The sequence below is a fragment of the Bos mutus genome, chromosome X, assembly GCF_027580195.1.
Source record: "Bos mutus isolate GX-2022 chromosome X, NWIPB_WYAK_1.1, whole genome shotgun sequence".
NCBI classification, from domain to species: domain Eukaryota; kingdom Metazoa; phylum Chordata; class Mammalia; order Artiodactyla; family Bovidae; genus Bos; species Bos mutus.
The window spans coordinates 113,291,173-113,308,533 of NC_091646.1; the positions used below are offsets into that span (position 1 = coordinate 113,291,173).

General features: G+C 43.6%; 1 protein-coding gene across 4 annotated transcripts in view; it reads right to left on the minus strand.

Moving 5' to 3' along the window:
- MID1 (midline 1) overlaps positions 1-17,361 on the minus strand; it is a 401,570-nt gene that overhangs the window by 130,060 nt on the left and 254,149 nt on the right. For 3 of the 4 annotated variants that reach the window (XM_070365608.1, XM_070365606.1, XM_070365607.1), the window contains exon 2: positions 7,911-8,626. In XM_070365608.1, coding sequence (XP_070221709.1) covers positions 7,911-8,570 — 660 coding nt within the window. In that variant the 5' untranslated portion in view covers positions 8,571-8,626. The remainder of the gene's footprint in view (positions 1-7,910; positions 8,627-17,361) is intronic. The other variant, XM_070365609.1, reaches the window with a different exon arrangement.

Sequence of the window (17,361 nt, forward strand, 5' to 3'; positions counted from 1 at the left end):
ACTTTAACCTGGCATTCAAAGACTCAAACTCTTCACCCTGCCCCCAGTAGGACTCTTCCAACAGCCTCCCTCCCGGGCCCCTCCATTGGCACCCTGGGCTTTAGCCAGCATTGTCTAGAATCCCTAAGCTGTCTTGCCAATTCCCGCCAACAGGTTTCTGCTGGCCCCACTCCCGAGGAACGCCTCACTCTTCTTTGATGCATAATCCACTGATCTGTCAAGGCGGCTTAAAGCCCACCACCCTGGAGCAAGGTTTCTTGTCTACTCAAAAACCAGAGTCAGTTCTTCCTCCTCCACATCCCAAAGCACTTCTCTAACCCATCAATCATGCATCTGTCCATCAACAAGTGTTTACTCACTCTCATGCCTCTGCCCTTCGCCAGGAGCTTGAGACACAGAACTACAAAACCCATGACAGCAACAATGTGGACCCTTATCTCACATGCAAATAAAACAAGCCGTGGTTAAAAAACAACTGTCAGGCCGTGTGCCCCAAAGGTCCACATCGTAACCATCATGCCATTCTAACCTCCTGGATTATTACAGTGTTTTTATGTTCTAATACATTGCCAGGCACAATACTGATGGTTTGTGTGAAACATTTTATTTTGCTCTCCCATGTTTCTATGCAAGTAAGTACATTATTTCTAACTCATTGGGAAAGACCTTGATGCTGGGTAAGATTGAAGGCAGAAGGAGAAGAGAGTGGCAGAGCATGAGATGGTTGGATGGCAGCACTGACTCAAAGGACATGAGTTTGAGCAAACTCTGGGAGATGGTGAAGGACATGGAAGCCTGGTGTGCTGTAGTCCATGGGGTCTCAAACAGTTGGACATGACTTAGTGACTGAACAACAACAAATACATTATTAGCCCTGTTTTACAACTGTGGTGTTGGAGAAGATCCTGAGAGTCCCTTGGGCTGCAAGGAGATCAAACCAGTCAATCCTAAAGGAAATCAATCCTGAATATTCATTAGAAGGACTGATGCTGAAGCTGAAGCTCCAATACTTTGGTCACCTGATGCAAAGAGCCAACTCATAGGAAAAGACTGATGCTGGGAAAGATTGAAGGCAAGAGGAGAAGGGGACGACAGAGGACAAGATGGTGGGATGGTATCACTGACTCAATGGACACGAATTTGAGCCAAGTCTGGGAGATGGCAAAGGACAGGGAAGCCTGGTGTACTGCAGTCCATGGGGCTGCAAAGAATTGAACACAACTGAACAAAGCAGCAACAACAACAAATGAACTAAAGCTAAGAAACATGCTCAAGAATTAAATTTCTTTACACAATCAAATAACTAGAAGGTACCTTATGTACCTGTCTATTTCCCAGAATTCTCCGAACTCCTCAGAAATTATCCCAATAATAAATCATCAGGTGGTAAGACAGTCCTCTCTGCAGGTAAGGGAGGGAGAGGGGATTCATCACGGGGAAGAGATGAAAAGGAGAGAGGAGAAAGATGGAGCCTTAAGTTTACTGTTAAGAACATATCCCTCGAAATGTCTTCTTTTACTCTGTATATCATAAAAAGTTTTTGTACCCAACTAAGAAAATTAAAATACAACTTTAACATATTTCACAAGTATTTGGAAACTGTATTTTGTCACATGGGAAGATTCTAAAGAAACTAAAGAATTGTTCCCATGAAATAAGCATAAGCAGAATAGAAATTTGAAGGGGCTAGTTGGAACAGGTGAGAACTCATACAACCAAAACATTTTGGAAGACATATGTCTGACATTCACATATCCCCAATGGCATCAGGTGACAAAATGTCATGATCTACATGTTAGATTAAAATCTAGCCTAGACTTACTGTGAACCCGTTTGAAAAAAGATACAGGGCTCCACAAGGGATGTCACAGGTGGGAAATAGAAAAAAGAATGATACCAAAGAATCTATGGATGTCTACTAAATTTGTCAGTCTTCTAATAAGAAGCTTGGCAACGGTAGATGTAATGGCCTTTATTTCAGGAAGCCTTTCCCTAAAGTCTCTCAGGTCTGGCATTGGTGTCCCTCCTTTGGGTACAGTGTACCCAGAGTTTCCTCCCACGAACAGAGAAAGTATTTACCTACTGGAACTCTCTGCTAAACTATAAGCTCCAGGGAGGAGGGGGACTGTTCCTGTTCATATCGCCTTTATGAAGCATACACTAAGTTACTTTTGCATGACCTCTCCAAAAAATCTACATCTCAGATACGGGAGGATAAAGGAAACAGTAGGTATAATGGGTCTGTCAACTGTCCATCATATAGGAGCATAAAACAAAGGTGAACAAGTACTTGAGATCTGCTGCTGCTGCTAAGTTGCTTCAGTCATATCTGACTCTGTGTGACCCCATAGACGGCAGCCCACCAGGCTCTCTGTCCCTGGGATTCTCCAGGCAAGAACACTGGAGTGGGTTGCCATTTCCTTCTCCAATGCATGAAAGTGAAAAGTGCAAGTGAAGTCGCTCAGTCGTGTCCGACTCCTAGCGACCCCATGGACTGCAGCCTACCAGGCCCCTCCGTCCATGGGATTTTCCAGGCAAGAGTACTGGAGTGGGTTGCCACTGCCTTCTCTGATTTGAGATCTAGTTTATCAAAATTCATACCATTAAATTTAAACCAATCAAGTGCAATACAGACCAGAATAATGAGTCATGTCCAGGTGGATAAAATATAATGTATATCTGGCTCTGCTCTTATTTATAAATTATCTTCAAGTTGAAAGCGTTAATCGCTCAGTCCTGTCCGACTGTTTGTGATTATGTATTGTAGCCCTCCAGGCTCCTCTGTCCATGGAATTCTCCAGCCAAAAATACTGAGTGGGCTGCCATTCCCTTCTCCAGGGGATCTTCCTGACTCAGGGATTGAACCCAGTCTCCTGTATTGCAGGTGGATTCTTTACCATCTGAGCCACCAAGGAAACCCAGAAATTATCTTACAGAATTCTTTATCATATATCAGAATGAATATCTGTAATATTATTACGAATGGAATTTAAGCTTTCAAGTAGGGTTAACAGTTGATCATCAGTGAAGCAGCTGACAAATATTTATTGGGAATTCATTATCTGCAAGATCCTGTAGTCAGTCTTAGGTGGGTGATGGAGCAGTGGGAGCCAAAGGTCTCTGCCTAACTTAGGGTGATTAAATCATCAAGGGAGACATATTGTGTGCTCAATTGACTAGATAACCAGGTATACACTGGAGTAAGTGATTGCTATGAGTTAGACTGTGGCCCCTAAAACTTCGTATGTTGAAGTCTTAGCCCCAAATATTTCAGAATGCGACCTTAAAGGTCACTGAAGCTATAATTGGCTATGATGAAGTCATACTGGAGTAGAGTGGGCCCTTAATCCAATATGACTGGTGTCCTGTTAAGAAGGGGCAATTTGGGGCTTCCTGGGCCATCCAGTGGTTAAGACTCAGGATTCCCAATGTCGGTGGCATGGGTTTGATCCCTGATGGGGGAACTAAGATCCTGCATGCCACGTGGGGCAGCCAAAAAAAATTATGCCAAGAAGGGGAAATTTGAACACGAAGATAAACACACAGGAAGAATGCCATGTGAAGAGATATATGGAGAAAACAGCCACCAACAACCCAAGGAGAAAGGCCTGGAACACATCCTTCCCTCACAGCCCTCAAAAGGAATCAACTCTGCTGACACCTTGATTGAAGACTTCCAGCCTCAGTAGTAATGAATTTGCCTGCCGATACAGGAGACACAGGTTCGATCCCTGGGTAGGGAAGGTCCCCTGGAGGAGGGCATGGCAACCCACTCCAGTATTCTTGCTTAGAGAATCCCATGGACAGAGGAGCCTAGCAGGCTGCAGTCCACTGGGGCACAAAGAATCAAACACAACTGAGCAACTAAACAACAACAGTCTCCAGAAATGTACAACAATACATCCCTTTCCTGTAGGTCACCTAGTTTGTGGGCCCTTGCTGCAGCAGCCCTGGCAAACCAATGCAGTGCTAAATGCTAAATTCTTCCCACAGATGAAGGTTTCTCAAGCTGGGCACTGCTGAGATTTGGGACCAGACAACTCTACGTGGTGGGGGCCCATCCTGCACCTTGTAGGATGTAGCAGCATCCCCAGCCTCTACCCACATATGCATCACACACACACACATACACACACACACCACTCTTTCCCTGGAACCTGCACTCTACCAGTGACTATTTTCAAAGAAGAAACAAATCATAGAAATTCTAAGGAAAAAGTAAAAAGTCTAGCTCAGATTCCACTTACAACTTCCCCAATGGCAAATAAAGTAGAAGATTTCCAAAAATATAGACCCCCCACACGATCTATAAATGAAGCCCAAAAGTGAAATCCCATCTCTCTACCTCCAGAAGAGAAGGGCTACATAGGAAGGCTGAGATCTAACTGGAACCTTTATCAAACTATTATAAAACTGTAATGAGATGACCCACTGAAAGGGATTATTTCGCAAATTAACTCCCGCAGCCAAAAGAAGGCCAATCAGAGTCAGAAGAGCAAAACAGTGATTTGGAACTTCAGTTTCAGCTAACTTGAAGTCAGAGTATGCTAAAATTGAAGTTCAAGGAAAGATCAATTTTTCTGGGTTTGTATATTTTTATAGGTGGGACCAGAGGAAAGAAACAAGAGCTCCAACATTGTATGGTGTAACAGAGGAGAAGAAATTACTGAATTGTAATTTCTTGAAAACTCTGGAATGCATTCTATTCAATTCTCTTATATGTCACTTGGTTCACTAATCAAACTTTTGAATCAAGTTTGGAGCACTGAGAGGCTTCTTAAAATTCAATTAAAATGATGTGAAAAGGTCCACATCATGATAGGCTCCATTTAGAGATGCACTTGCCAGGAAGACTTTTCTCTTTTTATCTTAAAACAGAGTTCAGGAAATGCTAGTTTAATTTTCTCTTTGTTTCAATATTTTATGATTATCTCCCAATGCACAGTCTCTGAAAGCATCATTAGATTCTTGACTTGATGTGATTTCAAATGATGTGAAAGATTTTATTTGCATGAATTCTACATGCTGAAAGTTTTCCTTTTTATTCCTTTTGTGTCTAGAAAAATAGTTGTAATGTACAAAAGTATATTCCAATCCTCTATATCAACACATGTATACTGAGAACTAATGAAAAAATATCCCTCTAAGTTATTGAGTGTTATTAAAAGAATTATTCCTCATGATCACTGCAGAATTCCTTTTCTTCAAATAATGGACTTATACTAACAGAAGTAAAAAAAAAATTTTCAAACAGCACACACCTTAGTCCTTACATATTCAAGTAAGTAAAGCAAATCTATCACATTATGAATGAAAGCATTCTCAAATTTCTCCATGCTTTTGTTTCCATATCATCAGAAATCCATTTTTGTAAGTGATGCTAAAGTCTCAGGAAAATATACTAACAGAACACATTTACTTTCTCAGGTCAAAGTAATAAACAAAAATACCATTTTTTTTTGTTTTGGCCCTTTCAGTATGCTATTCCTTTCTTCAAAAACCTGATGTTTAGACTGTACTTAGGTCTTGAAATACCATGGACACCCAAATGTCATCTATTCTATGATTTTTTTGTTCTAACATAAGTGGCATGTTTTAGAACAAACAGGCTATGCTAGCATGTTCCTTGTTTAAATGCTGATAAGCATATTTTGTGAAATGGCTGTAAATAAATGCTTATAAGCATACTTTGTTGAGCAGCTATAAATGTGTTTCAGCCTACTGGGTGCTGTTTATATGCTTATATTTCTGTAATTAGAAGAAAAAAATCTACCAGGATCATAAATTGTCAGGCCCTCCTGGTGACAGTATAAATGACCACTAGCCTACTGGCTTGATTAGACAAGTGTTCAGGGCTCATAATTGAAGAATTTCATTTTCATCACAAAATGGGCTAGAGCATGTAAGTGTCTCCTCTTAAATTTGGAGATGTAAATAACTAAGGACTCCTCTGTGATGGGACAAAATGAATGAGAAGAACTCAAATACCAAGTTTAAATATCAAGTCTTGGAGTTGCTGAATATCGAACCTCAGTGTGGTGTTTTCACACGTGGTCATTAAGAGCAGTGTTAATCCAATTACAGAAACATTTTTTTATAAAGAAAAAAATCCAATCTGGCAGCTTTACGTTTTCGAAAGCAAAAACACTTACCTTCTTGAAAACAAACTTATGCTTACCAAAGGTGAAAGGTTGGGGGGAGGAATAAATTAGGAATTTGGAAGTAACATATACACACTACTATATATAAAATAGACAACCAGCAAGGATCTACTATAGAGCACAGGGAATGCTACTCTACATTTTGTAATAACCTATAAGGGAAAACAATCTGAAAAAGACAACATATATATATATATATATATATATATATATATATATATACACACACACATATATATATATAAATATATAAAACTTAATCACTTAGCTGTACATCTGAAACCACCACAACACTGTAAATAACTATACTTCAGTTTTTAAAAAAGGAAGGGGGAAAGGAACGCCAACGTTCAATCATCCTACACATTCTGTCCCCCAACAAAAAAGGGCAGAAAGATCACCATGGTTTCTAAAATCTGATAGCCACAGCAATTTCTGAAGAATTTTAGCAGCACATTCACGCACACATTGCTTTGCTATTAAGAACTTGGGAGGTGTGCTTTTGGCCACCTTTGTGCATGACACTAGAAATCCAGTCAGCATCTGTCTTCCCTTGTCTGTATTGCCCCCATCCTCAGGCTTAACTTCCTAGATTGATCTGTACTAGTCATCAATGAATACTTTGAGTGAGGCATGCTGCTCAGGTGATAGGTTTGTTCCCCAAATGACGTTTAAAAGCAAAGATCACGACGTGGTCCCCATAAACACAAGCCCACGTCAGCGGCGAGAAAAAGTGACAGGAACTATTAGTGAGAGGTGATGATCTGCTTTGAGTAGTAATGCTTTTGATCATGTGATTCATTGTGTTTGCTCAACAACATGGTGTTGTGTGTCCTGAGAGGAAGGACTTCAATATATATTTACCCAAAGCTCTTAATTCATACTTCCTTTCCTTTTAATTGGCATCTTATGATCTAAAATTAGCTGGTGAACAGAATTGACAGAAGTGTCTCATGATCAGAGCAAACTCGCTCGGCTGAGTTTGCAATAATTAGACCCACCGCTGCCCGCAGATGAACAGACACCTGGAGACCTGGCTTATTTCTCCCCTGGGGACTTCTCTCTGTGTTTAGAGAGTGATTTTTAAAATGAGATGGATAGTCATATTAATTATCATTCCCCAAGCCAGAGTTCAGTTCGGAGTTCCAGGGCAAAAATGAAGTTACACACACTTGCCCCTACCCTTACTGGGTTAAAAAGCTTCCACGACAAGAAATTCTCTTGTAAATCTGAGACAACTGGAACACTCCAGTCCACCAGTAAGCTGGATATCATTTACTCCGGGAATAAAAGTTCACATGTCCTCTAAAATCCCACATTTGCTCTTGGTATTCCTCTTCCCTCTCTTCTTTGTTTGGGCAGTAACTAGATACTAGTACGATGCCAGTGAAATGAGTGAGGAAAATAAATGCCCCCACAAATGCCTAAACCCAGATTTTATCTGCCATTCCTTCTTGCTCTCTCTCTCTCTCCTGCTCTCTCTCAACTACAAGGACTGAAAATAATCCAGATTTTTCCGAATTCACTCTCACCTTGACAACGCTAACATTACAAGCAGCAGTCAACTTTTACAAGATACTCTTATTGTGTAACATGGCCAGGCTGCCAAAAAAACATGCTACAACGAATCAGATAACAAAAGGCGAAGAGACAACCTTCACCTGCCACGTAGCTAGCAGTGAATACACTTTTTCTTTCCATGACATTTGCTGGCACAAAGGGGTTTGGCTTAAGGCGGATCGGACTAACCTTCAATTTGTCATAGCGCTCACTCAAAGCTGCCACCTGATGATCTCGGTGCCGCCCGACCAGTTTACACAAGGCACAGATTAACTGGTCATCGGTCACGCAGTACATATTCACCTTCTCATCCTCGTGTTCCAGGCACATCAGCCCCCGGATGTGCGAGTCCGGGATGGGCTCAATGAGACGGTGGCCTGTGAAGGGCTTCTTGTTCGGGTGAGTGGCTTTTAGGCACTCGTCACAGTAGGACACTTCGCAAGTGACACAGGTCTTCACAGCGTCCTGGGCAGGATCCTGGTCACAGAACTGGCAGAGGACTTTCTCGGCCGAGGTCATGCTGTTGGCGTCGAATGCCCGCTCCCGGCGGGTCTCGCTGGGGGAATTGGGCCCACTCACTGAAGCTTTCTGGAACCTGTCGATGATGTTCTGGAGGGTGACGTTGCGCTTGAGCCCGTCTAGACCTCGCTGGCTGAGCGTGATGACATGTCGGCAGGTGGGGCACTGGAAGGCGGTGATGGACTCCACGGACTCGTTGGTGGCGCAGTGTGACACCAGGATGCGGTGGGCACAGTTGAAGCAGAGGCTGTGTGCGCAGGGGAGCAGGAGAGGGTCCTCGAAGAGCTCCAGACAAATAGGGCAGGTCAGCTCCGACTCCAGTGTTTCCATCTTCAGGCAAAGCTCTCCTGGGTCATCAGTGAAATCCAAGGAAGCTGATCAGCTATCTGGAAACAGAACGTAAGATGTGATTAGGCGTGAGGGGGTCAGCCATGGGGGGCTGTCAGCTTTGAGTGCATCTCAGAATAATTCCACACACAGGTCACGGGAGGGTAAATGTGTGTACATTCCAAATAATTCTCTATTCACTGGGGAAATAAGGCGGGGGCGGGAGGGGGAAGGACACCCAAAGCCAGCATATCAGCTAACATCTCCTCAAGGTTCCTGTCGCCAAAAGCAGCATTTTTTTTAATTTAATGTTTTTTTTTTTTTTTTTTGCAATTTTGTTCTTTAAAGGGTCTCCCTCCAAACCGGCAACTTCTTGAAACTGTAATTTCCATATCTAATCACAATAATCTTATTGTGTTATGGCCAAGTTTTCCTTGTGTTTTAAAACAAAAATGTAGAAACAGTAATTAATGAACTACAGAGTCTTTCATGACCTTGCATTTATGAGTTGACATGTTAAGTATATGTGCTTTAAGGGCTGCTACTCTGATACCGAACCAGGCTTCAGAGGAGAAAGGCAGTTATTGTAGAAGCGGGAGTGAAATGTGTATGAAATCAATTGCGTGGTTTCAGTGGCAATCATAACGCTGCAACCAGGGATGTCAGTTTCCCAAATACACCCCCAAGAAAAAAAACAAGTGACTTTCACAAAGATGATTGTGATAGAGGCAACGTTTCTGGCATGTTTTTGTTACTCTTCTGAATAATTCTATTGTTTAATCCAGCAGTGGGACGTGGGTGGGCAGAGAGAAGTGGAGAAGAATATCTGGGGGCTTTTTAGCGGCTGCGGTGAGCTAAGTACTAACAATGTGGTTCATGAGAACAAGGATCGTAGTGGCTACAATATTCACTTGCTAAGTTATAACAATGGTGACGATTGCAGTTTAGAAAGCACTTGAAGGTAGTTGCGCTCCACAGAGGAAATTTAAAGGGCTGCCGATGGACCATAAGCAACCCTCCCAGCCTAAAATCTCCCATCAAGGGCTTGTCACTGTAGCCAGCGACAGGCATGGCCAGCAGGAGTCCAGCCTCACACTCAGAGCCACGTTGGCCTGGGCACGACCTCTGGCAGCTTGGTTGCTCCCCTCCAGGCTGTCTTCGGGTGGCCCAGCTGCACGCTCCCCTTGACGGCAAGACTTGCTGCTTTGTGAACTCTCGCCTGCCTTCCCTTCAAAAAGGGGAGGGCAAAGAATCCCACATAAACCCTGGCTCATTAAGAGGGAAGAGGCCTCATGCTCATTAGCAGGCCTGGGAACCAAGCCTCTTTGAACCTTCTCCCTTTCAAGGCCATTAGCAGAGGTCTGCGCAACAGTGACGGGCGCGTTAGCTGCAGCCCGCTGCAGACTGTGGGAGAATCGTGCCGTTCACCCAATAGTGCAGTTCACCCAGGAGAGGCGATGTTCAAATCACCCTCCAGGGGGTTTTCTCAGCCGGATTCATGGGAAGGCTTCACATCCAAAGCTGTTTAGTGATTCTGACAATCAGCTTTTTTGTATTCACACCTCCATTTATTTACAAAATTCGCTGTTTCTAGAATGCCCTCACCCTCTCTGAAACAGCATCCCTCAGAAATACCATGGTGTGCTTTGGTTAAACCAGTGCTCATCTCATTATCAACCAAACGGTAGCTGATCATTAAAAGCATAAAGGATGTGCCGGCCTCGTGAAAAATTAAAGAGCTGCCGGCTTCATAGAAGCCTGGCATCTTAAAGACCTCTCCAGCCATCTTCTGATATTAACTATAGAAGAAAGGATAAACGGGCAGCTGAGATTTGAAATATTAAAGATTGCTTATTGTTGCACGACCTGCAATGGAAAGCCCAGGGCTGCTGTTTTGAGAAACTTATGATCCGCACTCAGTCCTGGCCAACTCCTTCCTACAGATGGCTTAGAATAAATTGAAAGGTTTTACCCATTAATCGTCATTTTGGTTAATCATGGGAAAACAGAATAATCTCTCAGTCAAATATCTTCTCACTTACCATCAGCAGAAGCATGTCAAGTAAAGGAAAAAGGTAGATCCTTTGGTCTACTATGTTGGCAGCTGAAACAAGAACACCTACTGATAGATCTCGCCAGAGGACTGAGCTTGTCTGGAGAGCTTTGATGATTGCATTTTTAGGCAGGTGTCAGAATTTCATCCCAGAGTAGCACAGTCAGAATTTCTACAGGGGATTCCACTGTGGACCCCAAGGGAAACACTGACATTTTATTCAAGAGACATTTACTGAATGCTAGGTAGTGAGCTAGCTCGAGAAGCTGGAATCAGGCCTCCTCCTCATCTCCTTCCCTCTATGATCATGGGCCAAGCCAACATCCTCCCCTACCTGGATGATCACAGTATTTTTCTAAATGGTCTCCTGGCTTCTTCTCACTGTTGCCCCCCACCCCTCCATAGTCTATCCTCCACTCAGAAGAGCCTGTTAACACACGACAGAGTCTGCCTCGCCTCTGCTCAAGCCTCCAGGGGTTTCCCATCTCACTCAGGGAGAAGTTCATAGAATAAAACCAGCCCCAGAAAACACAGACTCAGACAATGACCTCATTTCCTCCCACGCCAGCCCTTCTTCTGCTCTGGGCACATAGCCTCCTTGTGATCTCTCAAACGCACCACGCACGTCCTGTCTCCCCTTGGCAAGGTCATTGGAATGACTGCTCGTCACCTTCTTCATGAACCCACATGAAATGAATTCCCCTACTCCCACAGCGACCACCCATTTACCCATCATGGCAACCTGTCTTCCCCATATCCATTTGTTTCCTTCCATAACATTCACCGACATAGTCTATTAGTTTGTTCACTGCTCCATCTCTCCCCATGGCCCCACCACTAGAGTATCAGGCTCTAGGAGGGCACAGACTTTGCTTTGCTCTTTGAGGGACATACCACCAGCACCTAAAACAGTGTCTCACATGTATTAAGACTCGAACATTCATTGATTGAGTTAAAATAAGTACCAACGTTGGGGCTGAACCCAGAAACGATAAAACATAACCCTTGCTTTCAATAATCTCTCAATATGTCAGAACAGAGGTCAGCAAACTTTCTCTATCAAGGCCAAGGCAGTACATGTTTCTGGTACTGCAGGCCAGACAGTCTCTTCTGCAATGACTCAATTTTGCCACTGTAGCAGGCAAAAGCAGTCATATGCAATACAGAAATGAATGATCTGGCTGTCCAATGGGATTATATTTACAAAAGCAGGTAGCAAGCTGGATTTGGCATACATATCTTATTCTGCTGACCCGTATTTTAGAAGACAGAGACATGTAGAGTCAACAAAATAGAAATGAAGAGCACTTTCAGAGAGGTATGAATAAAATGCCGCACTGGCAACAATAGCCACGCCGGCAGGATAAGACCTCAACAAGCGCACACAAGTTTCGAGTGCTAATGGGAAATGCCAGACGACAGGATTCCACCCTGCCATCCACGGACACGATGTGAGTCAAGTCCTCAGGGGCAATTTACCTAAGAACGATTTAATAGCAGCCGCTCAGAAATGGATCATTTTTTCTTTTATTGCCCTGGCGCTTGGCGTGGCGCTTTATACAAGTATCTACGCTATAAATGCTGTTGGTTAATTGTATTAAGTGATGACAAAATATCGAGATGCAAAGTGAGATTTGGCCATTTTTCTGAACCTCTGGCCTGTAGGCTGCCAGAAAGGAAGGGATTTTGATTTGCTGTCTACAGCAGATCTCATTTTTATTACTTTTATCCAGATTTTCCCATGGTAGCGATATTCTTGTGAAACCACTCAACAATATATTACCACTAAGCACAGATGCCATTCCCTTCTCTTAAAAAAAAATGGCATGGCTTATTTTCTAGCTTTCTTTAAAATAATCTTTTTTTTTTTTTTTTGAGACATGAAAATACCATTCATTCTTTCACCAAATAGTGAACTCCCTCTAGGTAAGGGGTCTTGGGACAACTAATGATAACACCTGCCCACTCCCCTCCACCTTCAGTGATCTTATGGTCTATTATGGGAGAGAAAAAACAAATTGTCATCCAACATAACAAAAGACTGGGGGAGAAGAGGATGTAGAAGTTTCCTGAAGGAGGCAACATACAAGGTGGGTTTTAGAGATGAAGAGGGGGTCATCAAACACACAGAGATGTGGGAGTGGGAGTAGATTTTGTGAAAATGTTATCTTTTTCTTTTTTGAACTCCTGCAATTTAATTTCCAGGCCTCCAATTAAGAGAGAGAGAGAGACATTGACTCTTAGCCTTCACTACAATGGAAGGAAATCAGACGTGCATATCACCGTCAGGAAATGCTATAGCTCAAGAATTTTCTGAATGGGCTGATTGGTTCTCATTCAGAGGAGGATGTCGGTCATCGTGGGAACCTTTGCAACAAACCAGGGATGCAAAACAATTCACAGTTCACACCTCTGCTCGTCCACCATTTATGGTCCATAACAGGGCACAGAAGAGTGAGGGGAGAGAGTTGGGCGGGTGGCCAGACAATGGAGTCTGATCCACAGCTCTGCTTTCCTAGCTGTGTGTCCCTGAGGTAGCCCACAGATGTTCTCTCCAATTCTCTGCAATCACAGCCCTCAGCGGTAGAGGCTTTGGTCACAGGATGCAGCTAAGCACTGGATCCTGGGAAGCACTGGCCGCCAGACATCTTTTCGCAAAACTTTCTTACAGACTCAAGACTTCGGAGGAAAGCACTTCTTTAAAATGAAAAATGAATAAACAGATATTTATTTTCCACACCTCTCCCTGCCTCCTTTACCTCCCCTTCCCCATTTTGTGTAGCACTGAGATGGGGCTTTTCTGGTTTTCTTCTCTAAACACATCTGACTTCTCCAGCTAAGCCAAGCCTGTGTGTGCATGCATGTACAGTCAGTCACTTCTGACTCTTTGCAACCCCATGGGCTGTAGCCCACCAGGCTCCTCTGTCCATGGAATTTTCCAGGGAAGAATATTGGAGCAGGTTGCCATTTCCTACTTCAGGGGATCTTCCTGACCCAGGGATCGAACCAGCGTCTCTTGAGTCTTCTGCATTGGCAGGCAGATCCTTTACCAGCTGAGCCACAAAGCCTAGGTGTTTTTAAAAGGGCCAGGCTACCTTCCATCAAAAAGATGTCCAGGTTGTTTGTTCATCCATGTACTGCCTCTCTGACTCCTAGGCTCGCGAGACTCTCACAGCACCATCTCGTAGCATGGACAGTACCTTGCTTCATTTACTATAAGCACCTCAACTCACAGTGTGCATCCCATGGGACTTAGTAGCTTCTGTCCCAAACCCATCTGCTCTCCAAGCTTCCTGGTATCTCCTCATGGTGCTTCCATTCTCCTGATTAGCACAACTCAGAGGCTTGCCTCATTTTCTACTCCTCCCTCTCAGGGGAGGCAGAATCATGTCCCTGCCCCACCAAAGCTATCTTACAAAGCAAATGGGAGTTCAGGTTGCAGATGGAAATTAAGGTTGCTAAGCAGCTGACCTTGAAACAAGGAGATGAGCCTATATCATCCAGTGGGACTCAATATAATCATGAGAGTCCTTAAAAGTGGAAATAGGAAGTAAGAGAGAAGTGTCAGATGATGCTACTTGAAAAAGACCTGATAAGACTGCTTTGAAAATGGGAGGAGGCCATAAGCCAAGGAATATGGGCAGCCTCCAGAAGATAGAGAAAATAAAGAAACAGATTATCCTCTAGATCAGGGGTCCCCAACCTCTGGGATATAATGCTTGACGATCTGAGATGGAGCTGATGTCATACTAAGAGAAAGTGCACCACAAATGCAATGCCCTTGAATCATCCTGAAACCATCCCCCAACCCTGGTCCACAGAAGAGTAATCTTCCATAAAACTGGTTCCTGGTGCCAAAAAAGATGAGGATCACAGCTAGAACTTCCAGAAGGAATACAGCCTTGTAGATATACCTTAATTATAGCCCAGTGAGACCAGTGTCAGACTTAACAACTCCCAGTGTTCTTCTTTAATGCCATGAAGCTTGTGGTACTTGGTCACAGCATAATAGGAAACCATACACTTACCTTTCCCCAAATCCAAATCATTAGCCAAGACATGCAAATACCAAATCTTAGTAGTTCTTTGACTTCTCTGTTCTTACTGCCTCTGTGTTGATCCAGATCTCTACTGTATTCCCACACTATTGCCCAAAACAAATGAACAAAAACAAATGCTACACAAGAACAAAAATACCTCCTAATTTGACTTATTGCCTCCCACTTTTTGTCTTTCAGTTTCACCTGTGCAACATGCTTTGGCATCATCATTTCTTCTGGTGACTTCTCTTAAAGGCACAAAACATTGAGCAGCTCCCTGCTGCCCAAAGTCTCAGTCCTGACATCTTATCTTTTAAAAACCTTGCCCAATTTTCTCCCAAGCTGCTTCTTTAATCTTAGTCCCAATCACTCACCTCCTGTACCAGAGACCCAGGAAATGGGACCATTTTCTGCTCTTAGCAGTTGTCTTTGCTTTTCTTCCTAGCACAAATCACTTTTTTCTCTTGTCACTTTTTTTTTTGTTTCATGCTCCATTTTCTTTTGTTTTCTGCTTTTTTAAAAAAATGAGAGACAAGCTTCCAAGAGGTCCGAAGAGCCCTGGCCACTATGGTGTGGAGGGATTTCACATTCCACAAGAAGAACATTTTAAAAGATGGCTCTAAATAGCGTGACATGACTTACATGTTTACCATTAGCCAAGTAAAGCTTTAGCTGAAAGACACAAAATAACTATCCTCTTCACAAAATAACTAAAATATTTATTTAAAAGGAGTATTTCCTAGTACCCAACAGAGTGATCAGTAATGAGTCGCAGATTTAAATGAGTCATCAGATTAGCCCTGGGACTGATATAGGCAGGCATGTGTGAGCACAAACATGAATTTCATATGGAGGTAACATTCATAATCGAAATTTGAGGCCAATTGTGAATGGACTGGAGAAGGCAATGGCACCCCACTCCAGGACGCTTGCCTGGAAAATCCCAAGGATGGAGGAGCCTGGAGGGCTGCAGTCCATGGGGTCGCTGAGGGTCGGACACGACTGAGCGACTTCACTTTCACTTTTCACTTTCATGCATTGGAGAAGGAAATGGCAACCCACTCCAGTGTTCTTGCCTGGAGAATCCCAGGGACAGGGGAGCGTGGTGAGCTGCCGTCTATGGGGTCGCACAGAGTTGGACACGACTGAAGCGACTTAGTAGTAGTAGTAGTAGTGAATGGATAGCCTGAGCCAGAAGATTACCTCCCCCTTCAAAACTCTGCATGATAGAAATTGGATATAAGACACTCATGCCTTTGTGAGTTAAGGAAAAATCATCTATAGATCAACAGAAAATTCATCACTAGTCAGCCTGGTGGCTCAGCTGGTAAAGAATCTGCATACAATGCAGGAGACCTGGGTTTGATTCCTGGGTCAGGAAGATCCCCTGGAGAAGGGAATGGCAATCTACTCCAGTATTCTTGCTTAGAGACTTCCAGGGACAGAGAAGCCTGGTGGGCTACAGTCCATGGGGTCGCAAAGAGTCGGACATGATTAAGTGAGTTTCACTTTCACTTTCATCAATAGAAAGCCGGCAGGAGAGCTAGCAGTGAGCACTACAGAGAGACTGGACCTGGACACCCAGGCGATGCTTATGGTGAGCTGGCTGACCCAGGTGCCTTGGAAGAAGCCACTGCTCCCTCTGGGCTCTAGGTATCATCATCTTTAACCAGCACTCATTCCAGGAGGAGGACTTTCCTGGAGGGAGAAAGGCCTTCTTTTGTCCAGGGTACAGGATACGGAAGCAAAGAGACGGGAGGAGAAAGTTCCCAATAGAAGACAAGGCCCTTGGGACTGAAAGAATTCAGAGATGGTATTAGGCTCGAGAAGGGAGATGGCTGAACTCAGCAGGACTGCCCTTAGGGATGAATGTGCTAAAGCAGGGAGACAGAAGTTAAGAGGGTTCGTATATGTTGGTTTCATCTTTTTTGGCTTCTGCTTTGAAGTAAGATGCAAAACTATTCATCTGACAAGTCAACGCAGAGAAAACATTTAACTCCCTGCCTCTGCTGTCACAAGCCTTCCCACCATCCTGCTCGGTAGCTCATTTTAGAATTTCACAGCTTTAGTCCTTGTAGTCTCTCCTGACTTCTGCTATGACAACCATAACCTGCACCTTGAAGAAACACCTAGGACCCCTGTGAAGATGGCATGCACTGCAAAGTTTAATCCCTAGTCAAAGTCGATGAACAGCCTTTCCAGTTCAAAGTTCCATGGGAATTTCACCCATATATAATCAAGAAGTGACCAAGGAATCTCCAGACAAAGGGCATTCTATGAATTCAATCACCCGCTAGAATAAGGAGACATTAAATTGTGAACTTCTCAAGTGACTCCAGTGGTAAAGAACCTGCCTTAAGAGGCTCGGATTCTATCCCTGGGTCAGGAAGATCCCCTGGAGAAGGGTATGGCAACCCACTCCAACACTCTTACCTGGAGAATCCCACGGACAAAGGATCCTGGTGGGCCACAGTCCATGGGGTCACAAAGAGTCTGACATGACTGAGGCGACTTTGCATGCACACAATTATCAGCACATCATCCCTGACTTTTTTATTCCCAATTTCTCTTAATAGAGACATTGGTGTCTTAATCATAAGGCAAATCCACTCTCAATGCTTCCCTACAGGTGTTCTATGTCATGTCTGCATACTCCATCAAAAGTAATCACTTTTCTCATTTGGAGACTGTGAAAAAGAAC